This window comes from Diabrotica virgifera, chromosome 8, assembly GCF_917563875.1.
Source record: "Diabrotica virgifera virgifera chromosome 8, PGI_DIABVI_V3a".
Lineage (NCBI taxonomy): Eukaryota > Metazoa > Arthropoda > Insecta > Coleoptera > Chrysomelidae > Diabrotica > Diabrotica virgifera.
This window is the reverse complement of record NC_065450.1, coordinates 197,116,703-197,144,594: the sequence shown is the minus strand read 5'-3', so window position 1 is coordinate 197,144,594 and position 27,892 is coordinate 197,116,703. Positions and strand designations below refer to the sequence as shown.

Below are 27,892 nucleotides of genomic sequence, written 5' to 3'. Positions count from 1 at the left end.
ACAATACAGTTGATAAGATACTCTCAGTTGCGGAGAAAGGATTAATAATAAAGATTAATAATAAAGTCTAATAACCGTGGAACAGAATAAGCCATCTGACAAATTTTAAGATTTGGCAGTGACATTGACAGTATGTAAATATTAAGTATTTATCCTTCAAAATACACTGCTCAATTTTCTACAAAATACGCGTCAAGAGTCGTATCAGTTTTTTTTGGAACCAGGTGTACCTTAACTACTCCTTCAGTCCAGATCTTTACATAATTATATCAATCTTCGTAAATTGTAAGTCATGTTAATACAGTGGATATTACGAGGTTTCGCTTATAACGAGGTACGCGAGATGTCTCATGAAATTCCTATTGAACCAGGCATAATTGGTTATAACGAGGAAAAATGAAATCGAAGAATATGCTTTTTTATCTGTTTTTAGCGAAGTAATGGCTATAAATAAATACCCAACTGCTTGTATATATAAATTCCCAACATCTGTGTTATTATCGAGGCCAGTGGTGTAATAAACACCGCCTGCAATAAACTTCTTTCTATTTATCCATGATACTATAAACAACAAGATAGTTTATTGCCCTAGCGCAAATACGTCCAAGTTCGCGCATCGCATGACGTAACTGGAGACCGAAATTTGAATGCTTGTTGTTAGCTTATAGTCCAGGCTGTATCGTCGCCCCCGTTAGGTAACATATTCCGATTCGATTTTGTTGCACAAACTCACTTAAAAAGTGCACAGAGTGCCTTATAACAAATACACAGAGTGCCGGGAGGTGCCGCGGTCGGAAAATTGTTTAACAATTTTTTAAAGCAAATTTAAAAAATCAATTTTTTTACTTCGTATAATTTTTTTAGATTCTTTGGGTCAATATGAGCCAAAAAGGTCTCTTGTAATTTTTCTCTAAAATTGACTGTTGTTGAGTTATTTGCTCCGTGCGTCTCCCCTCTATGGGGCTTTTCATTCACAGTCATTTGTTTCGAGATTCTGTCATATCTCGAATAATCCGTGTATATTAATATTATACACAGATTATACAACATTTGACAGAAGCTCGAAACAAATGACAATCGATGAAAAGCCCTATTTACAGAAATTTACAGTCACGTGACATGCTGTCAGTTTTGTAAGGACGTTTTAGTATAGGGCTTTTCATTCACAGTCATTTGTTTCGAGCTTCTGTCATATGTCGTATAATCCGTGTATTTTAATATTATACACAGATTATACAACATATGACAGAAGCTCGAAACAAATGACAATCGATGAAAAGCCCTATTGACTCTTATGGGATTATTTTGTTAAACTTAAATATTTTATTTTTATACAAATTTTATATAACAAATTGTTAGAATTCATTAGTTATTCTTTTATAATGTCATTTATAGTTAAACAAAAATATTTTTTGTCGTTAATAAAGATTTTATTGACATAATTTTCGATAGTGAGGTTATATAGGACATACTGTATCCGTACTTTTTGGACTCAATTCGGATTTATCAGAGATAAAAAGTGTATGTACAAAACTTATAAAAACGTAAATAATATTATTATATCATGTGTATATTGCCACATCCTTTGTATATATAGAAAAAGTTAACCTCACTTTATCCTTATAACAGCGTTAATTAATTTTATTCTTTGGTCTAATTTTTTTGGGAACGAGGAAAATAAAAGTATTTCAGATCACTAGTTTTCCATGTATTTTTACAGTGAACAACACAAAAAATAACGTGATACGTGATATGGCATTTTTTTTAAATGTCCCATTTAAACATACAATAAAGCGTTCTTACAAAGATTCAAGCAACCGCCACCATGAACAGGTCGGTCGATTTTGCTTTGACACTTTGTTACGCTTGAAGCGAATACTCGATTTAAAATTTGAAAAACGCGAAAATGGCCATTTCAAGGCTTAATATTAATAACTCGGTTAAAAATTATTATTATGAAAGTCAAAAAGTGACTGAATCAAAATTGAAAGCCCCCCTACAGGATCCTGAAGAAATTTTGTCATTATTTTATTACTGAGCTGTTATTTTTAATGGTTAACCATGAGCGCTAAGTGAGGCGGCCGTCAATGTGAGTGCAAGTGAGATGCACCATTAGACGGCCGGAATGGTGCATCTCTTTCGCACTCACTATTGACGGCCGCCTAAATGCAGTTAGCGCTCAATGTTAATAATTAAAAATAACAGCTTAGTAATAAAATAATGACAAAAGTTTCTTCAGGATCTTGTAGGGTGGACTTTAAACTTTGATTTGGTCACTTTCTAACTTTCATAGTAATAATTTTTAACTGAGTTATTAAGCCTTAAAAATGGCGATTTTCGCGTTTTTCAAATATTAAATCGCGTATAACTCGACAAAAATAAATTTTAGAGAAAAATCACAAGAGACTTTTTTTGCTTATAATGACCCAAAAAATCTAAGAAAATTGAAGGAATTGAAAAAATTAATTTTTTGAATTTGTTTAAAAAAATTGTTTAAACAATTTTCTGACCGCGGCACCTCCCGGCACCCTGTGGATTTGTTAAAAGGAACTTTTTTAGTAAATTTGTGCAAAAAAATCGAATCGGAGTAATTTACCTGACGGGGGCGACCATACAGCCTGGACTATACAACCGCGAGCAATTCAAACTATAGTATTTTTACTACAAAAACGTTATTACGTAGGTCAAAATTTTTGACGTAAGAGAACTGTCAAAAGATTAGAATGTGACTTTTCATTATTGCCATGTTTATTAATGAAAAGTTTATATAATGAAAAGTCACATTCTAATGTTTTGACAGTTCTCTTACGTCAAAAATTTTGACCTACGTAATAACGTTTTTGTAGTAAAAATACTATAATCGGAAATCATTCGTACATTACACGTCACGACTATCTTCTCTTCGAGATGCGCAATATATTATCTTGTTATAATTTTATAGTATCATGTATTTATCTATCGACCGATATTTAATACATATTGTAGGAACGTTAGGTACAATTTACGATGGTAAATTTACGATGGTACGAAGTTTTATTGTTCAGGTCGATCGTCGACTCCTAATAAACTACGTAAGAGGCATCAAAACATTTCAATATTATTGTTGTCTGATATAACGAGATCCGCTTATAACGAGGTAATTAGTCCGCAATTTCAGTTCTCGTTATAGAGGGAGTCTACTGTAGATTGAAATCTTTACCATCTTTACCAGAATATGAAAATATAAGTCTTAAGTCTTTAGACGGAGACTGGATCTACGATTAACTCTCTAAGATATTTTTGCAAAAAGTTAAGTATAGCCTTTGACATTTGACCTCTCGGGATAAACAATTTATAATCAACGGCGTAACCAGGATGATCATCATCATGATTTACATCTTCAAAATGGCTTGATTTGTCAACAACACATATTGGTGTTAAGCGTATAATAGAGCTCAAAGTAGATCCCAATGGGGGGTTATAACCCCCAAAACCACCCCCTGGTTACGCCTATGTTTATAATATCTAAGCAATAAGTTCATCGATCGGGCTTTACAAATTTTTTTGTTTGGAATTGAAAGATCTTCATTTTAGGGCCTTAAAGAATAAAAAAGTTATTTTTACAATAAATAATGCAATTGCAAAAAAGCCATTTTGGACCTTTCGCTGGCTGTTTTGCAACAACAAATTAACGAAATTGAACTTGCCACGGCTAAAATTGTTGCTCAAATTGGCTTTCGAACCGAGTCCATCCTACTATATAAGCCGACGATACTGCTTTGCTCACTGCAGCAACTGCATACGGTACGCTGAGTACCCCTATGCAGGTACACCCCTCTGTCTTCGATAGAGTCCAAACACAACTAAATAAAATAGTTACCTGGTTTAACAAATGGAGGGTCACCCTCAATCCAACCAAAATCCAAATGATTGCCTTCAGACATCCTAATAGCTCTCGTAACGAACGGGCTAGGACAACCATCCAGGGCGAAGCTCTTGAATTCCGTTCATCGATAGTCTATTTGGGTGTACATATCAACAGGACACTCAACTGGAACATTGATATCCAACACATAAATAAGGTAGGGATACACTTAAATAAGGTAAGGAATAGAGCTAAACTCCGTGGAGCGCTATCTGGACGGTTTGGAGGTATATCAAACAAGACTCTCCTACACACCTACAAAACCTACATAAGGCCCATTATCGACTACAGAGCTTGTCTCTATGCCTCACTCAACCAATCACACAATAACACCATCCTCGGTTGTAAGCGGAAAATCCTCAGAACGTGCCTTAAGAGGCACTGCCTGGAGCTATAGGGCTTTTCATTCACAGTCATTTGTTTCGAGCTTCTGTCATGTGTCACTAAATATTAATATATCTACGTCATACGTTATTGGTATATCCAATGATACAAACCAAAGACGTATGACGTAGATATATTAATATTATGTGACACATGACAGAAGCTCGAAACAAATGACAATCGATGAAAAGCCCTATCCGTCGGTGTTGGTACATCTACTCGCAATGCCCCCTATAAAAGAGAGAATCCGTTCCTTCAGCAACAAGTATGTTTAGCGTACGATCAAATGGTACTAACAATAGAGCTAAAAACGTTCTAAAAACCCCTTGCAATTCCTTGCATTATATTTTAGGTGAAATTATAATAAGTACATCTCCAAAACTTATAATAATCCATTCCCATTTCCCATTCGTACCGCGTATGCGTAGAAAGCTGGGATCTGCAATCGGCTTGTGCTTGTAGTCGGTTTGGTTCGGTTATAATCCTTGGCGTTGTGCGGACATGCAAGTCAATCGGCATGCTCACCAACACAATAATGTAAAGTAGTAAAGTAACTAAACGATTAATTAAAGTAGGTTTGCACAAAGTGGGAAATTTGAATTGAACCGCAATCGAAATTCTTTCTACTTTGTTGTATGATATGAATTGTTTTTATTTCTCTATGGTATGTGGTATGAACTATGATTTCGTTGTCCCTTAACTTTATTTTATGGGCTGAATCACAACGTATTACTTATTTATGTAAGATATTAAAATCTCGTTTTATCCAAATTACAAATACCGTACGGTTCTTGTTGTCAATGGGAAACGCCCTTAGCTATATGGAAATTAGAGGTATTTCCCGAAAATTTGGGTGGTTTGTAATTTCCGTTGAAAACCACTCAAGAATGTGTCGTGTGGTGGTGAAATATGAGTAAAAGATGAAAGAAAACTGGCTGTGCGACGAATAACAATTTTTGAATGAGTCATATGTATCAAAATGAATTATATAAATCCTTTTATTAGGTTAATCTAGATGTACATTTTCTTTTATATATCAATTGAAGAGTGTTGTGTTTCGAGTTGACCCAGAAGATTGATAATTTAACTTACTTAACAGTAATTATAACAGAAAAATGATTCATCTATTGTTCCTGTCAGTGGTTTGTGAAATACAGAATATAGTGTGAAATATGATGTTGATACAATGAAGTCAAGTCATGGCTAAATCCACATTCAGGTGTTTATAATTTGTATTAATATTTTCATTGATTAACTATAAATAGGAAATTTATTTTGGAAAAACCTGCATAAGTTATCAGTGCTATTAGTTCTGATTGAAGATATTAAATGTACCGTTATTAAATCGATTTTAGTTTGAATAGAATATAGTTGTTTGTCTGCAAGAATGGAAACGTTTTTAAGAAATATTTTTAGGTTTTCTCATTATTATTATTATTTTTCTCCAGAATTTGCACATTCTCTATCAATTCAAAATACATCTTTTTCAAGATCAATGAAATAATTTTTCTTTGGTTTTTTGACATTCTGAACAAATATGTTCCATTTCTAATCTACTACCATTACTACATGTCGGTTTATAACATTCTCCGACTTCCAATCGCCACTTTGTAGGGTTGTCTCTATGTTTCTTTCTCTCAGGTCTTTGTCTATTCCTTCGCTCCAACCTTTTCTTGGTCTACATTGTTTTCTCTTTCCTTCTAGGTGCATTCTAGTATTTTCTTTGGTATTCGTTATTCATCAATTCTTTGTATAGGTATGTCTGAACCAGATAAGTTGTTTTGTAGATAAGTCATCTGTGATTGTTCATTTGATTCCCATATTCCTCTAATGCATTCATTTGTAATCCTTTCTCTTCTAGCAGTGGCGTGCTGGAACTTTTCAAGTGGCCCGGTGATTTTATAGAAAAGCAGCCTCCCATCCTCACTTTACCTTCTATTATCAAGATGTTTTATTCGTTATTTATAAAATCAAAAAGACAAAAATATAAATTATTTTTAAATCAAACATAAAACTTTGAACTGAATGAAATTTTGTTAAACTTACTATATTTTTTATTTAAGAATAAGCCATCTTATGGCTTTATATAATAAATGACATTGGACAATATTGTATGCAGTAAGGCAGAAACCATAATTTCCTTAATAAATATACAGTAAGCACTACACTAGTAGATACACGGATACTCAATTTTTAGGCGTGGGTTAATCTGGCCTCACCTGTGACTTTTATGTCTGTCATGTCATGTGACTATCAGGAAACTATTCAAAATTATTGTTTTTCAATACAAAAAATATATTAATTAATACCATTGTTGCTCTGCTTCAAAAAAAACTTTATTCAAACACCAAAAATATTACAATACTTTATAACTTTTACAACTTTAATACAATGACAACTATAAACGTCAAATACATCTGTTCTATAATCTGTCAACTTTATATGTAAACAGCAAGCTATACAATCTTCACACTTTTTAGTACCACACGGAGAGAAAGTTTTCACAACAAGTTTTACACTTTTTAGTACCACATGAAGGGAAAGTTTTCAACTATGTCATTTGTTACTTCATGTTCATTATCACTTAGATTTTAGATTAATAATAAATATCATCCTTCATATTTTCTGTAGACTGAATATGTTCATCATTAACTACATCTTCTGTAATTTCAGTATTTTGCAAAATACTATTTTTTAATATAATCCATTTATCAGAAAATCTACGATTTCTTCTCTAATTGTAGTCGCAGATAATATGGTAGGATATATTTTTTTTAATTTTTCAGTAAATGATCTAAATGCCGTTAAAGGTATACCATTTTTTATTGAATCAAAATTTCTAGGATGTAGAGTGCTTATATAATCATAAAACGATTTGTCTTGATCAAATCGTTTTTCGATACTTCCTATAAGTCGGTCAAAAATGTGCGTTTTTCCATTTTTTTATTCTGCAGAGTACATGCCATATTAGATGTTTGAAGGAAATTGTAAATATTATCTGTTGAAAGAATTTATGTATATAAGTAGAGTCTTATTCATTTACTTAAACTGTATTTTACAATTTAAAAAAAATTAATTTAAATGTTATTTAAATTAAAAAAACATTTTTTTTGTTACATCTAAAATTTTTTCTGAAAAAAACCTATTTGATCAGCCTCAAGTGGCTGCGGCCTCTAGGTGATTGCACTGATTCATTTATATGGCCAGCACGCCACTGTCTTCTAGATCTTCCTGCTGTCTTCTCCAAAAATCCATTTCTGTTGCTCTCGGCATTGCTAGTGTTCTTTCTTTGCCATACCTCACAGCTGTATAGAGTGATACTTTTTACTATAGTCCCATATATTCTTTTTTTTTTGTTTTCTTTTCCAATTGGTTCCATAAAATGCTGATTAACATTGTGATGGCTTTTCTACCTGACATATTTCTTTCTCTTATGGCTTTGTCTAATGTTCTATTGTGCAAAATATTGATGCCTAGATATTTGTAGTCGTAGCAGTGCCTTATCGTTGTCATGCCGTCTAATATAATAATATATGAGATATGTTTGTTCTCCAATACACAAGAATTCAGTTTTCTTTTTATTCACATTGAGATCCCATAATATACTCTTTCATTAATTTTTTTTCGTCCTCGAGCAATTTAACAAGTTGAGCATGGGTGTACATAACAAATAAAGGCTCACTGACTGGGATATTTTGAACTTATGTGCCCGTGGCCACTTTTGTTGTCTCACCTGCTCATTGCGTGTGATATATGTGACACATGGTTCATCACACTGTACTCAAGGTGTTAAAAAGAAATTTTAATAGATTTTAAATTTATTGTTATTGTAAATAACTAAATTTTTTAGTAAAGTGGATGAATATGGTTTTGAACGTCCAGACAATTTCAACTATGAAGTGTACGATAATTTTATGTCTGGGTACATTAGAGTTTTGACAAGAAGGGCACAAAGATGGAGTACCGTAAAAGGTGATGTATATAGGAAACCAAATGTGCTAAAGAGATTCATAAGGAAAGGAGTACCAAGCAATCAGAGGACTGCTGTATGGATGAGAGTGTCTGGAGCTGAGAATTTGAGAAATTCAACAAATTTGAGTTATGGTGCCTTGAAAAAGAACATTGATAATCAACATATTATTGACACTATACAGATAGACTTACCTAGAACATTTCCAGGTAAAAAAATTTATCGTTAATACATTAATGCCACTTAGTACCCTTCTCTTTTTAGAAAATATATACTTTAGCAACCATGAATATCTTCCGAAAGAGTTGTTCAATGTACTAGCCACATTTGCACACCAAAACAAAGAAGTCGGCTATTGTCAAGGTCTCAACTACATAGCGGGACTCTTGTTATTGGCCACCAAAGATGAAGAAGCTTCTTTTTGGTTGCTGAAAGCCTTAGTTGAGAATATTCTACCTCAGTACTATATCGTGACAATGACTGGCCTTCTGACTGATCTCGATGTTCTTGACGAATTAGTTCTTAAATATGAGCCGTTAGTGCACAGGCATATCCGTAATGTGGGCATGCCTTGGGCCATGGGTACTACCAAATGGTTTATTTGCCTTTATTCAGAGGTGAGTACTTCATAAAGAACCAACTATATGCTAAAATAATTCAGTTATAATTATTATCAATAATTTTTAAGAAATTGTCAGCAAAACTGTAGCAAGTAGAACAAAGTAGACAGAAGAACTACAAAAATCCCAGAAGGGGTTACAATTTTTGATATTCTTAATGTTTTAGGTATTACCTGCTGAAACTGTGTTCAGGATATGGGATTGTCTATTTAATGAGGGATCTAAAATTTTATTCAGAGTAGCATTAGCTCTCATAAGGTTACACAAAGATCAGATTTTACAAACCAGTGAACTGGGGGAACTGATTGGATGCTTTAGAGACATGAGAAACCACGAGACTGTTATTAACTGTCATTTGTTTATGCAAGTAAGAAATTAATTTAATTTTTTAACTCTCCATAGGCCTGTGAGGCCTCACCCATATGAAAGTATTGAAACCCTATATACCTTCTCCACAATTACAATTATAATTTCCTAGCAAATTAAAAAAAAGATATATGGAACTTGAAATATAGTGCTAATAATCCTCACAGGTCTCAACCGATCTAACATGTAATTTTTTTTAATAACTTTATGCTCCATTTGAAATGACTTCTGTAGTTCTCTTAAATTTAGTACAGTATGGGATTATCAGTATGGGACATCTATCTAACACTAAAGTGTTATGTGTGATCTGTATTACTATATGGCTGTGAGACCTGAACATTAAAACTGACTTAATTCATCAAGCCCAGAACAGAGAGAAATTTGCCATATTTTTATAATTTATTTTGAAAAAGCAGGTTTAAGTACTCCCCTAGACTTAAATGTGCTATTAAGTGTGGATAACATTAAAATTTTTAAACTAATTATGACATTTCTTCAAAAAATTAAATTAAAAGTGTGAATGTAAAACTAATCGTTTGAATGAATAGGTATTTCTTTTGTATTATGTAATGTATGAATGAGATATTTACTTTAATTAATTATATTATTTTGTAACCTATGTATGTTTTTAGTTCTTACCGTAGTGAAAAAGAAAAAAAATTATATAGTTGTATTTATTATTTATAATTGATATAATTATGTATAATTAATAATTGTATAATAATATGTAGTTACGTGGCTAAAGGTTCTGAACCAAGGCCAGAATAGAATTTAAAAAAAAAAAATTTATTTTGAGGTTATAATGTATATTTTAGCTTTTAAATTATTTTGTAATAATGGGTAAGGCTCGTAAATAAATAAATAAATAAATATTGATTGCCAACCTCAATACAGAAGGCACTTAGGAGGAGGAGGAGGTTTACATCATATATTTAGTGTTTAGTTGCACACACATAACGTAAGTAAATCACAGCATGTGAGCACATAAACAGCTACAAAATTTGATGCCATTCTTTTGAAAGAGGACCCCAAGACCTGCTCCAAACAAAAGAGGCTATTGCAAAACCTGATATTTTTGTAAATTCCGTAAGTCTTGCCTCTGAAATGTACATATAACATGCTGCAGAGAATGTATTGACCAAATTTGATTATTCTGGTTCGCTAATCTGAGACACAACTGTCTAGTAATATTAGTAATTTTTTTGGGAAGTTAGGTTGCTAGATGTGAGTTGAAATTACTACACAACCAAACATATGTGCTCATAACCAATATTATTAACAGTAAACAGACATAAATAACATAAATGTTAATACACCATAATATAATGTATGAGAAAATTATTTATTGTACAAAATAAAAATATTTTGAGGACATAAATTCCACAAAATTTTATGAGTGTAGTATACACTCCCACTATTTCCAATAATTCTTATTTTTGTAATGAAAGATTAACGACATTCTACACCTTCGTTGCGGGGTATGCCTCTCAGAGGAAAGGGGGGGAAACTTATATGCAAGCGAAAGTTGGTAACAATGCAGTATTTTCACTTTTATTTAATAATGGTACGGTAAACAATCCTCATTTTTTAATATGTTATTCCTTACAAAAAAACCTTTAATATAAGCACAAATAATTAAAAATCGTAAATTTGGCTCAAAAGGTATTAACTTTTTAAGAATTCCCATAAGAGCCCATGTTAAAACTTAACTTTAACCCTTAATAGTAATTAAACGGTACGGTAAAACAATTTTTAAAAAATCCAATCTTAGTTTTTTGAAGTAAACTATAACATACTAAAATTTCATGCAAATCCTTAATTCTTTGCCGAAGGTGTAGAACGTCGTTAAGTTTATTTGAGCAGTTAATAGTGTGAGGTAGGAATTTTTGTGTTGTATGTTTCTTACTCCGAATCTGTCAAAATGAATCTCAGCTAAGCGAATATATTTTACCAATATTTTCTGTATGGACTTTTTTAAAAGTGGTGTTTGTTAATTAGTACAGTGTTATTTTTCCTTTAAATTGAATATTTACCTTCGGGTTACATTTTCTTATTTCGTTTTAATCTAAAAATAAAAGCAAAAAACGTTGAGAATGTTTATATTCTTGTTTATTTCTAACAAATCTTGAATATTGCAATTATATTGAATCAGTAAACACTACTATTATAGAACTATAATAAATAGTTTAAGAAAATTTATTTCATTTTGGGTCTCACCTGTGTGTTCATGTAATTTTAATTCGCCAGTCCGCTGGAGTGTTAATATTATCATCATCTAATGCTTTTTTTTTATATATAAAGTATTATTTTGTACCTTTATTTCTAAATTAAAGGTATTTTATAATTTCCTTTTGTTTTAGGAGGTGTTTCGACTATCTGGAAATTTATCAAATGCTACCATTTCAAGATTAAGGCAAAAATACAAGAAATGAACAAAAGAAAACAAATTTTGACTTTTTTAATAAGCACACAAATCTAGTCTATTCTATGTAAAATCTTTATTAAGCTTTTTATCTATATACAATTTGAATTTAATAAACTATTTTAATTCCTTGAGTGTTTTTCTAAAAAGTCTTTGGCTTCATTGATTTTTGATGCTATATACGGAGACCCTCCTCTATCTGGATGATTTACCGCCATCACTTTCTTAAAGGCATCCTTAACTTTAGTTTTATTTGCACTGGGGGTAACACCTAGAATTAAAATTGTTCTGAGACTATTTTCTTGTGAAAGTAATGATGACAGTAAAATTCTCATTTTAGTGATTCCATACTAAATCACTAGGAAAAAACCTCATGATACTATTTAGACATGTAAAGTATTTGGTCTTACTTAATTTACTCTCAAAGTTAACGCCAAATTTTGATTTTATATGTGTGTTAGTTTAAAATGTACCTAAATGATGTATGCTCTATATGTTATTGACTTACTAATTGTGGTATTTTCTTTCTATCGATTTCCTCTTTTAATATGGGTAACCACATCCTACTAGTATGTCTAGAAATTTGCTACACAATTGGTTTCATCTAATATAATTAGAGCTGCTTCTTTGATTTTTCTCTTTTTACTATCTGATTCTTTCAGGACTATACTTGAATCTTTCCACTGAACTCTATGTTCAATGTTCATTGTCCCATGCATGTTTACATATTTGACTTGACAACTATCAAATTCGACTTTTTTAATATAAGATTGATGTTTACTTATTCTAATGTTTAATGGTTTTGATGTTTCACCTAAATAAAAATGTTCACATTCACAAGATATTTTATAAATGCAATTCTTTGTTCTTTCCTAATCATTGTTAGGTTCAGTCTTAGATAAAATAGATCTCAATGTGTTTCTTGTTGAAATTTTGAATTTATTTCCGATCGTTTTAAGCTTTTCCGGTAATTCTTAATATGTTATTGGAATTTTTCTCATATTATTTCTTGTGAATGTTATAGGATAGCATTGTAAGTTGTTCTGTAAATGACAAAGAATAATCATACACTCCCCGCCACGAAAAACGGGCACCACAAAAAATGGGTCATTTTTGATGTCACATATCTCTTAAAACTGTTGTCCAATTTAAATAATTGTTTTAATATGTTATAGCCTTATTCTTTAGCAATATCACTGTAATAATACTGTTGCTAGACAGGTAAATTTTCATTGTATACCGGGTGTACCAATCAAACTGGGTTATTTTCTCAATTTCCACAATACCCTGTGGAATATTCTAGCATTTAAAAATATTGAAATTAAAATCCAACTATAGCCCCAGGTTTTCTTAACATCCTGTTTTTTTTATTCATTTGCTTATGTTGGATAATAAAAAAGTTAGAGACTTTAACAACTAGCCATGTTCTTTATCAATATTGGGTGTTTTTAAATAAGTGCGACAAATTTTAAGGGGTAATTCTGCATGAAAAAATAATGATTGTTTGCTTGATAAACCTATGTCCGCAAATGCTTCCTTTCCGAGATAAGGAATGTTGAATTTTTTCTTACAAACTGACAATTTATTTATTGCTCTAAAACCGGTTGAGATATACAAATGAAATTTGGTAGGTTTTAAGAAGTAGTTATTGCGCGCTTTTTTGACATACAATTAAAAATTTTATATTCACCATTGGCGTGCATATGGGAAATATACGTATGCACGCCAATGGTGAATATAAAAAAAATAATAATACTTTATTTGAAATAGGATAACCTAATATAAACATGCTAAAGTACATATAGTCAAAACAATACAAGTATTGATATAGTCCATAACATAATTTAAAAAGTAAAAAACTAAAACTAATTTAAAATGTCAATACCTAAAGCCACCAACATTTGATAATTTAAAATTTAAAAAGTAAAAAACTCAAACTAATTAAAATGTCAATATCGAAAGCCACAAACATTTGAATAAAATATTAATGCGATTAATGTAAGCACAATAAGTATACATATAAGGCAACACAAATACATTCAACCCATCTTATTCTCTATAATATATTTTTTTAAACTGTACTTGAATGTATTAATGTTTCTACAAGTTCTTAAATCGAGAGGTAGTTCGTTATATTCTTTAAACCCTTTGCAAATTAAAGAATTCATCATAAAGCTATTTTTAAACTCAACAATATGTAGATTATTTGTACCCCTTGTATTATAATCATGTACATCTCTCTGAAAAGAAACATATTTTTGAAAGTAAGATGGAGCCAACGAGTTCAATATTTTATACACAAAAACCATGGTTAGGTAATGCAAACGTTGACGAACTGACAAACATTCAAGTGATTTTAACATAATCAATATTGGCGTTATTCTACTAGCTCTTAATATGATGCGCATCCCTCTATTTTGAAGTTTTTGTAACTGACTAATTTTATTAAGACTGAATAAATATACAATCGATGCACAGTAATCAAAGTGTGGCTGTATTATTGTATTATATACAGTTACTTTAGTCTCAGTCAACAGATTTTGAGCTATTCTGGTGAAAAAATACAATTTTTTTGAAATTTTCTTACTTATATACTCAAAAAGGCCATCAAATGACAGCACGTTATCAAGCTGAAAACCTAAATATTTTGCCGTTTTTACAACTTTGATCTCTTCATTGTTAATGTGTAAATTAATCAGATTTAAATTTATTAAACTATACTTATATTTAGTAGTAAAAATAACAGCTTTGATTTTATCAATATTTAGTTTTAATTTATTCATGTTGAGGTATTTATTAACTCGATCAAGTGTTCTGTTCATCTTCTCTACAGCATTCTCTAACTTAACATCACTACATGCTATCAAAGTATCATCAGCAAAAAGATTGATAAATTCACAATCCAAAAACAAATCATTTATATCCAGTATGAAGAGGAGTGGTCCAAGGACACTACCTTGAGGTACCCCTACCAAAATGTCTTTCTCAGTCGATACTGTATTATTAAAACATACTTTTTCCCTGCGATTGCTTAGATAATCCTCAAACCAACTTAAAACCTTACCGGAAACTCCATATTGTCCAATTTTAGCTAATAAAATGTTTCTATCAATGGTTTCAAAAGCTCTTTTCAGATCCAAAAAAATTCCAATAGTGTATTTACCATCTTTTATATCATTCTTTAGCTTGCAGATTGTTAGTTGTAATGCAGTTTCACAAGAATGGTTCTTTCTAAACCCAGATTGATTTTCTATTAAAATTGAATTCCTTTTTACATGTTCCATTAATTGCTCATAAACAACTAGCTCCAGGAGTTTCTCAATTGTCGGTAATGTATTAATAGGTCTAAATTCCTAAAAAATTCTTAATTGTATGTGAAAAAATGCTCAATATCTACCACTTAAAACCTACCAAATTTCATTTGCATACTCAACCGGTTTGAGAGCAACAAATAAATCGTCAGTTTGTAGAAAAAAATTCAACATCCAGTATCTCGGAAACGAAGCATTTGCGGACATAGGTTTATAAAGCAAAGGGTCATTATTTTTTTCACACAGAATTACCGCTTAAAGTTTGTCTCACTTATTTAGAAATACCCTGTATTGATAAAGAACATGGCTAGTTGTTAAAGTCCCTAAATTTTTTATTATCCAACATACGCGAATGAATAAAAAACAGAATGTTAAGAAAACCTGGGGTTATAGTAGGGTTTTAATTTCAATATTTTATAAAGGCTAGAATATTCCACAGGGTGTTGTGAAAATTGAGAAAAAAACCCAGTTTGATTGGTACACCCGGTATACAATGAAAATTTACCTATCTAGCAACAATATTATTACAGCGATATTGCTAAATAATAAGGCTATAACATATTAAAACAATTATTTAAATCGGACAACAGGTTTAGGAGATACGAGACATCAAAAATGACCCATTTTTTGTGACGGTGAGCGCATTTTATTAAAACAAATGTTGTTCTTCTAAGAATTATTTTCATTACAACAGGTCATAATGATTCAATGATTCCCTTTTTAACATTGATGTGATTTGATTTGTAATTTAGATATCTGCTGTTGTGTGTTGGTTTTCTATACACTTAAGTCTTATATCCAGTACCCTTCTTTAACAGGTTAAGTGTCACCATATTAAAAATTTTAATATTTTCATTGGCCGATCACTTTTTTTGAAAAGTATTCCTATTACTTTCTTTAACTTTCAAATCAAAATCTAACACTCTAAAATGCGAATTTTAGGCCAAGTATAGTTTCTAGACTTAGACCATCTAGCTGAGCACTCAATGTCCCCGTGTATTTTAAATAAGTTAGAGAAGCCACTGTTGAGCATCAGCATTTTCTGACGAACTAGCGTGTGTGTGTCCATGTCAGCATCACGAGGCTGGTATATCAGTTTTATGTGCGAGTTCATGTTGGTCTCTCATGGCACTTAACCTGTTAAGATTAAAACATGGAGGAAAAGTAGTGCGTTTTGTTGTTTTCTGTGGTAAATATTAATGTCTAATAAATGATATTACCTAGAATTAAAGCTGCTTCTCTCCTATTCATCTTTTGATCGAACCCTCCTTTGTAGTATTTAGAGTTGGCAACTGAGGCAGAATCGAACTTTGGGAGGTTTTTCATTGCTTCATTAAAGGTTTTAGCAGCATTGGGCATTTGTCTAAGTGCATATCGACCAGCAAATCCAACGGCTGCCAAACCAAGTCCTGCTAATATTATTCCATTCTGAAAATTATTTATTTAAAAAATATTCGATATTAAACATTGTATTTTTTACCATTTTTCACCAGAATTTTTCAAAAGTTACATATTTCAATAAAATTACTACTTGACATTGACAGTTAGGTATGTCAAAATCTTCTTTTTACAGAAGTAGTGTTTTCTTAGAAGTTAACAGTATTCGCAAAATTAAGTTCCAACAGAGGGCGCTCGAAATTTCAAAGATGGACGACAACTTTAGGAAAACAATTCATTTTGTCATTTGAATTCACAGTTCTAAAACGTTAAATTAAAATCATTAAGGCCCGGTACTTTATGTCTAGATTAACAGCTCGTTAGTTAACGGAGGCACAGAATAACTAACCATATGGTTAGTTATTCTGTGACGGAGGTTTAATCGGGACCTCTTTAGGGTATCTTGCGTTGTAATAAATGCAATTATAATTATTATTATACTTATTTATAATTATAATAATACTTGTAATTGCATTTATTACAACGCAAGAGACCCTAAAGAGGTCCCCATTAAACCTCCGTTAACTAACGGGCTGTTAATCGAGACATAAAGTACCGGGTCTTACAGGAGCAAGAGTGTTTTGCCAAAGTAACCACTAAGTTTTGCAACTAAGACATCTTATAAGTTAAAAACGACTCAAAATTATGTTTAATCTGTATGCATTCATAAAAATTTGATGCTAACTACTGATTTCTTTTTACCTTTTTTTCATAAAAAAAATCTGGCCCCCCGATAATCAAACAGCGTTCTAAAAATTATTAATCTATCTTAGGATTTCGAATTTTGTTTTTAATTTAATTAATAGGTGCACTACAGTTTATTTTACACCAACAGATAACAATTTTTAATTAAAAAAAAACTGGAGACTTGGAAACTAAGTACGTGAATTTATTTTATAATAATTGTGTTCTGGAAATTACGAAGTGGTCGGGATATTTTGCATAACAATATACATTCTATGTACAGAATATTTACTACATTTTATTTATTTATTTAATTTTGCAGTCGCTTAAACATTAAAAAATACTACCTTTAATACAAACGTTAAATTAACAAAATGCGTGATTTGGGATTAGTTAATTTAGGTCATTACGTAGGGTATAATAGGAATGAATACTGAGGAACACTGCAATAGTTTTTTTAAGTCGAAATTATTGTTAATTACAACATAAACTGAACGCAAATATATACACAAATTAATGGCAAAGTCAATGTTTCCTTGAGTTGATGCTTTTCAAATTCGCCACCAGGCGTCGCCCACTTTGCGGTTCCTCGCCAATAATGTATTCTAGAATTTATTCTATCATGTATTCTAGAATCAAATTATCCAGAGTAACTTCATTTCATACATTTATTTTTAAACCTATAAATTATTCTAAAACACAACATAGGTTATACTACTCGATGTAAATTAATTTTGTATTAGAGGAATTAGATATAGTAGGTAAATAAAGATCTTACAGACAAATAAATATAATTTAATAAAAAATTTACAATAAAAATTGAGACTGGCTTAAATCACGTTTAAAGAATACCATATTATGCAACTATATTTACGTATAAGTGTATTATTAGTCGTCTATAATTCAGTTGCTCTTTTGGTCTAAGTTTTGTTGCGAATCTAACCATTTTTGTTAAACATATGATTTTGACATCTACGTCAGATTATTGTCCTTGTTGCCCGATATTTATATAAAATAAATTAAATGAATTGAGTATGATATGTCTAAATTTACCTATATTGATACGAACGGAATAGTTTCTATTTATAGCTAATGTCGGAATTCGAAAGTAATTTATAAGGCCAGCAGAATAAACGTTGATCAAACGGTCAGTTGTACTTAAAACTTAAATGAGCGTGACATATTCAATTTTCACTGTTGCACCTTGTACTTTGAATTTAAATTTTTATCGCAGTTTATACAATGAGATAATGGTTATTGGTTCGTGTTGAAATCGACAATGGATAGTAGTAGTGGTGATTTATCTTCCGTGATAGATAGTCGATATATAGTAAAGTTCTAATGGTGCAAAATGCAATAACAATGGGACAAAATTCCAGTTTACCGAAAGGTAGAAGGAAGTCCTTACGATCATTCATCAAAAGATCTGACTCGAAGGCCAATTCCTTGAGCCACACTTTCACTTTAAACGAAAACGACGATAGAGTAGACAAATTAAACATTAACATTGCAAGCGAAGAAGAATTAATGACATTAGATGGAGTTAATCGAGAAATAGCCAAAAGTATAGTAGACCATAGGAGAGCCATAGGTCGATTTCGTAAAGTTGAGGACTTGGCAGTGGTCAGAGGCATCGGTGCTGATAAGTTACAGAAGTTGAGACCAGAAATTTGTGTTTCGTCACGGAGAAGCCAAAGTTATACTTCTTCTAGAGCTCAAAGTTATGACAGTTTGAGAAGTTCGGAATCTAGACTGACTCTGAAGTCTAATAAGCTTGTTAATGTTAATAAAGCTAGTGTTTTTGAGTTTCAAAATGTTATTGGGGTGACACAGGAGATTGCAGCCGCTATTGTGCATTACAGAAACAAGAAGGGGGCCTTCAAACATGTAAGTACCATTAATTTATGTGTACATAGCATTAGATACTTATGTAGTAATCTCTCTCTGGTCCTGACCAACAGGAAGGATTGTAGTGGTCATTGTGATGTTGTGTATTGTCCGTCTCCAAAGATATCTATCTCTGATCGATCTTTGGTTGATCTATCTTGTTGAGGATTTTCCTGGTGATATTCGACCTTCTACCTTTTGGCCATCTTTCTACACTCTGTGATATGTGTATATTTGCAGACTAAATATTTGACTTTCGTTTTCAACTAGTTGAATAAGATCAATGAACTCTTCTCGACGTCTGTGCAAAATGTGGCTGTTTATTTTTCCTCCATTTATTGCAATCTTTCAAATGCTTTTCTCATAATATGCTCCCCATATATATTAAATAATTGTGGAGACAGTGTACATTCTTGTTTGACACCTTGTTCTAGAGGGAATTTGTTTGAGAGTGTGTCAACCTCTTTAACTGTTCTAGTAGTATATTCATATAGTTCAGTTATTAGCGAAATTAAGTGTTGTGGTACGCCTACTTTTAGTATCTGCCATAAGTGATGCTAGTGGACCCTGTTGAATGCTTTGCAATTGTCTATAAAACAAAAACAAATGTACTTATAGTGGGATATTGAATTCCCTAGATTTTTCTAGAGATATCACAGAGATGCAGAAATGTCGGGAATCCGGTTTATATGTGTTTTATTGACTTTGAGAAGGCCTTTGATCATGTAAAAACATACTGAAATGATTGTCATTCTTCAGCAGGTGGATATTGCTGATAAAGACCTACGCATTATTAAATCTTGACCTACACCAGGATTGGCTAGGACACTTCTGAAGAGCTTCAAATACAAAGAGAAGTAAAGCAGGGCTGAATTTTGTGCCCACTAATATTTAACATATTGTTCAATGTGGTATCAAAATGAATGGCGTCAATAACGAGATATGCGGATGACATGATGTGTCAGGTGTATTGCAAGAAATTACGAAGAATTTCAACATCTAATTAATAGGATTACCACAATCTGTGATAAAATGGACTCAAGCTAAACACCATAAAGACAAAATTGATGGTTGTCAGTAAAATACCAATACAACCTGAAGTGGTAACAGCTTATTGTGAACAACTGGAGAGAACTAACAGTATTACCTACCTTGGTTGTAATCTAAATGAGAACTGGGACATGAGCAAAGAAATTAGAATACTTCTAGAGAAGACCAAAGCTGCATTCTTTAAGATGCAGAAACTGTTATGTGGAAACAATATTACTTTGAGTCTGAAAATTAGATTAGTGAGATGTGTTCTCTACTCTTTTGTATGGTGTTAAAGGTTGGACTTTAACGGATAAACTTCCCAAGAAGCTGGAAACCTCTGAAATCTGGGTGAACTGGAAAATCCTACAAATAAGTTGGGTGGATAGAGTTAGTAAGAAAGGTGTTTTGCATCAGATGGAAAAAGTTACAGAAGTCATCAGAAAAGTTAAAAATCAAAAACTTAAATATTTTGGCTTTGGCCATGTTATGCAACACCCAGAGAGATATAATGTACTCCATTTACTAATACAAGGCAAGGTAGATTTAAGAAGAGGGCCAGGTCAAAGAAGGACGTCATGGCTTAACAGATCTTCTACATCCTTTTTCTGGGCTGTCATCAACAAAACTACTATAGCCAATTTGATATCCAAGGCTCGATAAACGAGCACGGCACATGAAGAAGAAGAAGAAGATTTTTCTATTATTTGTCTTATGTTCAGAAGGTATTCTCGAGTACCTCTACCTTTGGTGAATCCAGTTTGCTCTTGAGGTATTTCTCTTTGTAGGAAAGTTTTCAGTCTCTCATTGATTATGTGTAAGGCAAATGGCAAATGGTTCTTCTATAGCATTTATGGAAGCTGTTAATTTAGGATTAATCCAGATTTTTAATTTTTTTTTGTATAACAACCTTTGATTGAAATTAAATTAATATTCAGTAAATTTTGGCATTCCTTCTGTTCATTAGGTACTTTTAGTATTTTGCAGAGCTGTATTCTATTTTAAGTTGTGTAAAAATCAAAAATAACAAATGATATTTAGCATTCAGATGAAATAAAGCTTAAATAATAGTTGTTGACATATATTCTGATATCACTGCCAGTATATATTATTTAGCTTTGATTGTGACCTTGCAAGCAAGTTAATAGTGAATATGATTTTCATCAATTACACAATTTCTAAAGGATTTTTCCAATTAAGTGCATGTGAAACACAAATACAAAAATGGGAAACGAAAGACGCAAAACATTGCACACCTTAGAAAAAAATGTTTCAAACAAGAAATGTAGCTGAGATAATTTTGAACAAAAATGTTTATTAGCACTTTTTGTGTAGATTGTGTTCTCTCAGAAACAACGTTTCATACGAGATAGGTACCTAGTAGAAACAACAGACAATTAGAAATATTTTTAGTGCCATTTCATCACACTAATAGTGGTATCAATGAACCAACAACACGATTGGTCCAGAGTGCTAATAGCCTGCCAAGAGACAAATAAAAACAACTAAAAAGTATCTTAAAATAAGTTTGTTATAGTTTTGTATTATTCTTATAGTGTTTGTTTTATTCTGAGATGTTTGACATTTCAAACATTTATTGTTGTTAAGGTGTAGCTTTGTAAAACTTTGTAAATGGATGCCGCTAATGAATAAATAAATGAAGTCAGTTTCTATAAAGCTGTTAAATAAATAAACATTGCGCAATTGTTACCATTTTTGCGATTCTCATAATATTAATAAAATGTATTACTTCCACTGCCGACTCGACTGACAAATTTTTACCATTGAATTTATACAAATTGTATTCAAATAATTTATTTCGCGCGCGTAACGATATTCAAAATCGCCGGTTGGTCCAAGCATTGTTTCTGAGAGAATGGTTCATTCTAGTCAAAAAGTGCTTATAAACATTTTTGTTGAAAATAATCTCAGCTACATTTTCTTGTTTGAAACATTTTTTTCTACAGCATACAGATTCTTGGTAAATCGATATTTTCCGTTCCTCCCCCAGGATGGGCTTTTAAGGGGAAGCAGGGGGTAGGAGTGTCAAACTGTTTTGCATCTTCTTTGGGTCCCGACATTCTCAGCAAAATGCAGCTTGTTCGTATGATTTTTGGAGGTTCAGAGGCATTTTCGTCTCTGATGACTGGAATTATAGACCAGGGCGGATCTGTTTTGAGGTAGATGTGAGAGGTGGCATTCGGATTTTTGCAGATAGGTTTTTGCAGTTAGGTGACAACTTTAACAATAATAATTGACTTATGCTCCTTCTCAAATATGCCCGGAACATTAATAAAAAAATTTAAATATTTAAAAATTTCGAAATATATCGATTTTTTTCTACTTTCATTGCTTATAACTTTAAAACGATTCATTTTGGAACAAAGTCGTAGCGAAAGGAAATAAAGATAATTGAATTTTGTATAATATACGACTGGTTTAAAATGTCTTAAATTATTACCCTTTCTGCAAAATAGCAATAAATAGAAAATAAGGGGGCAAAAAAGACTGTTTTTATTCAATGTTTTTCAACCACTTTGGTTGCACTTAGAAGCTTCATATTTCGCTTAGAAAATTCTTATGACATACTTAAACCGTCCACCAAATTTCATTAAAATCGACTTAATAGATTTTGCATAATTTTGCAATCTAAATTTTTTTAAAAAAGTTCAAATTTTTTAAAAACTTTCTGAACAAAAAGTAGACCATTTAGAAGTTTGCTAATTTTTTTACATATAAAGAGATTTTCTACCTATCTAATATACTTTAACAGAATTAAAATCGGATTATTTAAGCCGCCTCAGCACTGTTTTAAAGTTATAAACAATGTTTTGGCTTATAAACAAATACAGTGAGGACATTTGAGTTGGAATAAATTTTCTTGACAATGGGCGACTCTGGAGATAAATCCCGAAACAGATCGATTTTTATTTTTAAATTATAATTTTTTGGCATAAATATTATACTAGTGACTTCATCTATCTGGGTGTGATGACGTAATCTAAATATTGGAATTATTTTTAATTCAAACCCTGTATAAATAATTATGTTAATGTTTATATTAGTGAATACAAAATTGAATAGCCTTTCGATTGAGCTATCACACGGCACCTATTCTCATTTAAGGGGCGGGGGTATAGTTAATTCTGCGTTTTTTTGCATAATTTTAAAACCTTTTCCCTTGAAAGTGGTGGGGTTAAGTTAAATGGGTAAAAGGCTATCTTAAAGAACAATACTTGAAGATTTTTCAGTTAAATTCTTATTCAAAAATATCAAAAAATGAAGTGGGGGGCGTCATTTTTAAGTAGACGATCCAAAAAACGATGATTTGTGGTGTACAGTATATCTTCGGACAGAATCATCTGAAGCACACAAACCAAAAAGATTATTTTAGTGTAAGATTTTCTTGAGGTAGTGACGTCAAGTTTTTATGATTATATTGATTTTTGAATTCATGGTATAACTTTAAAGTGAAAAAATCGAAAAAAAGTGAGAAAGTGTGTTCGGTAAAAAGAAATATGGTAATATAAAAAAATTGTTAAAATAAGCAAAAACTCCACCACTATTTACCTAGGCACCACTACCTAGTAAAATATCTAAAAAAGAAGTGTGCAAAATTTCAGAAAGGTCGGTGCATTACTTTTTGAGTTATAATGTACACCGCCTCAAAAAGACATGTTTTTCAGGCAACGCGTTTAAAAAAATGTAGTTTTGTCAATAATACTAAGAAAATTTTTGTATATATCCATATCTCCGTCAATTTTGCTCGGATTAACTTGAAATTTTAATGGTATACTCTTGAAAATATCTACAATCGAATAAGCCAATAAAAAATCGAAAAAAATAATCAAAAATACTAAAGCCCCCACCCCCATAAAAAAATCATCGATTACGTCATCACGCCCAGCTGGATGACGTCACTAGTATGATATATATACCAAGAAAATAGAATTTAAAAATAAAAATCGGCCTATTTCGGGATTTATCTTCAGATGCGCCTATTCTCGAGAAAATGAATTTATGCCAACTCAAATGTCCTCACTGTATTTGTTTATAAGCCAAAAAAATGTTTATAACTTTAAAACAGTGCTGAGGCCGCTTAAATAATCCGATTTTAATTCTGTAAAGTGTATTAGATAGGTAGAGAACCTCTTTATATGTAAAAAATTAGCAAATTTCTAAATGGTCTACTTTTTCTTCAGAAAGTTTTTAAAAAAATTTGAACTTAATTTAGATTGCAAAATTATTCTGCAAAATCTATCAGGTCGATTTTAATAAAATTTGGTGAACGATTTAAGTATGTTGTAAGAATTTTCTAAGCGAATTACGAAAGTTATAAAAACGTTGAACAAAAACAGGCTTATTTTGCCCCCTTATTTTGTATTTATTGCTATTTTGCAGAAATGGTAATAAGTTAAGACATTTTTAACTAGTCGTTTATCATTCAAAATTCAATTATCTTTATTTTACTTCCTACGACTTTGTTCCAAAATGAATCGTTTTAAAGTTATGAGCAAAGAAAGTAGAAAAAAATCGATGTTTTTCGAAATTTTTAAATATTTTAATTTTTTTATTAATGTTCCGGGCATATTTGAGAAGGAGCATAAGTAAATTATTATTGTTGAAGTTGTCACCTAACTTTATCTGCAAAAATCCGAATGCCACCTCGCACATCCAAAAATAGACGTTTTGTCACAGATCCGGCCTGGTCTATTATAAGTTTGTGCTAACTTTCTTTTATAATTAAACAATAAGCCATATAAGTAAGGTAATATATATTTAAGAATTAGACCAGTAAAGGACTAGGTAGGACCAATTAGGATGAATTATATATTGGGACCGTGCAAGTTCGGCAAAGCGACACCTATTTCTACGCTCTGCAACTTTATTTGCACTTTTAATTATATTGGCCAATTATATTAGTCCTGGTTACTGGATAATTGTCAAGGCCATAGTCCAAAAAAATAATAAGAAGAAAAAATAAGATTCAGGTTATGTTATTAAAACGTAAACAATTGTATGTAGTAAATAAAATTAGCTATTAAAATGCAGTACTGCAAGCAAAATACAATTAATTAAATTTACCTTTATATAATAATTGCATATCATATCAATACCGGGTGTCCACTTATATTTTCCCCCATTTTAACTGCCTATAACTTCTAAACGGCTCAAGATAGAAATATGCGGTTTTCGCTGAAATGTTTTATTTTAGTAAAAGTTTTGTCTGAATAGACTGAATTTTGTATATCGCTTTCAAATACGAAAAGAAAAATGGCGGATTTTTGAAAAAAACGTTGTTGACTTTTTTTTAATGGAACACCCAGTATATTTTTTTTGTAAATTGAAAGAAAGGTCATTCACCTATCCAGCGATATAAAGTTTTTCAAAATCGGTTGTCAAATCACTGAGTAATTAATTTTTAAAATGAGAGGTCCAACGTGTATATCACATACCTAAAATAACATGACTAAACAAATTGATATTATGTTATGTGCTTTCCACATTGCATTTCTCATTTTAAAAATTAATTGCTCAGTCATTTGACCACCGATTTTAAAAAAATGTATATCATTGGATAGGGAAATGACCGTTTTTTCAAGTTTTTAGGTAAAGGACCATTTTTTATGTCGCTTTTAAATAAAAAATGGCGGATTTTTGGAAAAAAAAACGTTGTTGACTATTTTTATTAAAACACCCAGTATATTTTTTTGTAGCTTGAAAAAACGGTCATTTACCTATCCAGCGATATTAAATTTTTTAAAATCGGTTGTCAAATGACTGAGCAAATAATTTTTAAAATGAAAGATGCAATGTGGAAATCACATAACATAATATCATTTTGCTTAATTATGTTATTTAGGTATGTGACAACCACGTTGCACCGCTCATTTTAAAAATTAATTACTCAGTGATTTGACAACCTATTTTGAAAAACTTTATATCGCTGGATAGGTGAATGACCTTTCTTTCAATTTACAAAAAATATACTGGGTATTCCATTTAAAAAAAGTCAACAACATTTTTTTCAAAAATCCGCCATTTTTCTTTTCGTATTTGAAAGCGATATAAAAAATTCAATCCATTCAGACAAAACTTTTACTAAAATAAAACATTTCATCGAAAACCGCATATTTCTGTCTTAAGCCGTTTAGAAGTTATAGGCAGTTAAAATGGGGGAAAATATAAGTGGACACCCGGTATTGTGGAGCAATATATAATTTTTCTTCTTTAATGACAGTAGATATGAAATGTACGCCAATTTGACAATTTCAATTGACAATATGAATTATTCAAGAAAGTTGCAATATTTCTTCGCTATTCGCGCATGATCGTTTCTCAATTCCCTTCCAAGTACTTGCACACCGCGAATAAGATGAAAGAAAGACTCCAAGGAAATAATGAAAATAATAGATAACACAAAAACTCACAGAATTTGCAATAACATACATAGCACAACTTAACCCCTAAAAATCTTTTACCCACTTTTTTTATTTCAATTGAAATGAATTTTAATTTCAATCTGAATTGAAAACAGTTTAAATAGTATTCAATTGTTATACTGAATTCTCTCAGCCGAGATTCATTTTGACACATTCGGAATAGGAAACGTACAACACAAAAATTCCTACCTCACACTATTAACTTCTCAAATCAACTTACTCTTTCATTAAAAAAAGAAGAATCATTGGAAATAGTTGGAGTGTATACTAAACTCATAAAATTTTGTGGAATTTATTTCTACAAAATATTTTTATTTTGTACAATACATCATTTTCTCATTTGTTATCAATAGGGCTTTTCATTCACAGTCATTTGTTTCGAGCTTCTGTCTTGTGTCACATAATATTAATATATCTACATCATACGTTATTGGTATTTACAATGATACAAACCAAAGACGTATGACGTAAATATATTAATATTATGTGACACATGACAGAAGCTCAAAACAAATGACAATCGATGAAAAGCCCTATACATTATAATGGTGTAAATAAATAAATATTGATTGACGTAAGGTTTATGTTATTTATGTCTGCTTCATCATCATCATAAGTGACTCGACAATCTGTTGTGGATCTTGGCCTGCTCGCAAAGAAGTCGCCACTCCTGTCGATTCCTGGCAACTTCCCTCCATCTTCTGACCCCTAGAATCTTTAGGTGTCTTCTTCCACATCATTAATCCATTTTCTTGGTGGTCGTCCTCTACTTCTTGTGCCCTCTGGTTTTGAAAATATTAATTTCTTAGTGCATTCGTGATCTGACATCCTAGCAATGTGTCCAGCTTATCTAAGTCTCTGCAATTTAACGAATTTCACAATATCTGGATCGGTGTATAACTGATACATTTCATTTACGGCCTCAAAAATGTTTCTAAGAATTTTTCTCTCAAAATACCAAGAAGTCTTTCATCACTTTGAGATAAGGTCCACGTTTCAGCCCCTATATCAAAACCTGTCTTATTAAGGTCTTGTATATCTTGAGCTCTACTGCACGATTTATATTTTTATTTTTTAAATGTTTCTGGAGACCGTGAACAGTTCTGTTTGCTATTGCTATGCGTCTTTTTATTTCGTCGCTTGTCGTGTTTGTTGCGGTTACTAGCGATCCAAGATATGTGAATTCCTTGACTTGCTCAAAGGTATGATTGTTAATTTGAATTCTCTGTTGGATATTTCGGGAGTTTTATCTCTGTTTACTATTAATAATATTGGCTATAAGCAGGTATGTTTGGTTGTGTAGTAATTTCTAGTCACATCTAGCAACTTAACTGTCCAAAAAATAAATTTCCACCGTCGTTAGACAGTTGTGTCTCAGATTAGCGAATCGACTTTACTTATTACTAAAGTCCGGATTATAAGCATTTTGCTTTTT

General features: G+C 31.4%; 3 protein-coding genes across 3 annotated transcripts in view; 2 read left to right on the top strand and 1 right to left on the bottom strand.

Annotated features, from left to right (window-relative positions):
- The first annotated feature begins 5,106 nt into the window (after positions 1 to 5,106).
- Positions 5,107 to 11,795, top strand: LOC126889261 (growth hormone-regulated TBC protein 1-A). Its single transcript, XM_050657374.1, has 5 exons — positions 5,107 to 5,507; positions 8,139 to 8,467; positions 8,523 to 8,875; positions 9,045 to 9,245; positions 11,605 to 11,795. Exons 1-5 carry the CDS (start codon positions 5,488 to 5,490, stop codon positions 11,674 to 11,676), a joined length of 975 nt encoding a protein of 324 aa, XP_050513331.1. The 5' UTR covers positions 5,107 to 5,487; the 3' UTR covers positions 11,677 to 11,795.
- On the bottom strand, positions 11,721 to 16,574 carry LOC126889265 (mitochondrial import inner membrane translocase subunit TIM14). The gene is made up of 3 exons (XM_050657379.1): positions 16,458 to 16,574; positions 16,198 to 16,405; positions 11,721 to 11,937 (listed from the first exon to the last, which is right to left on the bottom strand). The coding sequence occupies exons 1-3, from the start codon at positions 16,458 to 16,460 to the stop codon at positions 11,789 to 11,791; spliced, it is 360 nt and encodes a 119-aa protein (XP_050513336.1). The 5' UTR covers positions 16,461 to 16,574; the 3' UTR covers positions 11,721 to 11,788.
- A 1,533-nt stretch (positions 16,575 to 18,107) lies between these two features.
- LOC126889259 (endonuclease/exonuclease/phosphatase family domain-containing protein 1-like) overlaps positions 18,108 to 27,892 on the top strand; it is an 82,923-nt gene continuing 73,138 nt past the window's right edge. Inside the window, exon 1 of the mRNA XM_050657368.1 lies at positions 18,108 to 18,985. Coding sequence (XP_050513325.1) covers positions 18,440 to 18,985 — 546 coding nt within the window. The 5' untranslated portion in view covers positions 18,108 to 18,439. The remainder of the gene's footprint in view (positions 18,986 to 27,892) is intronic.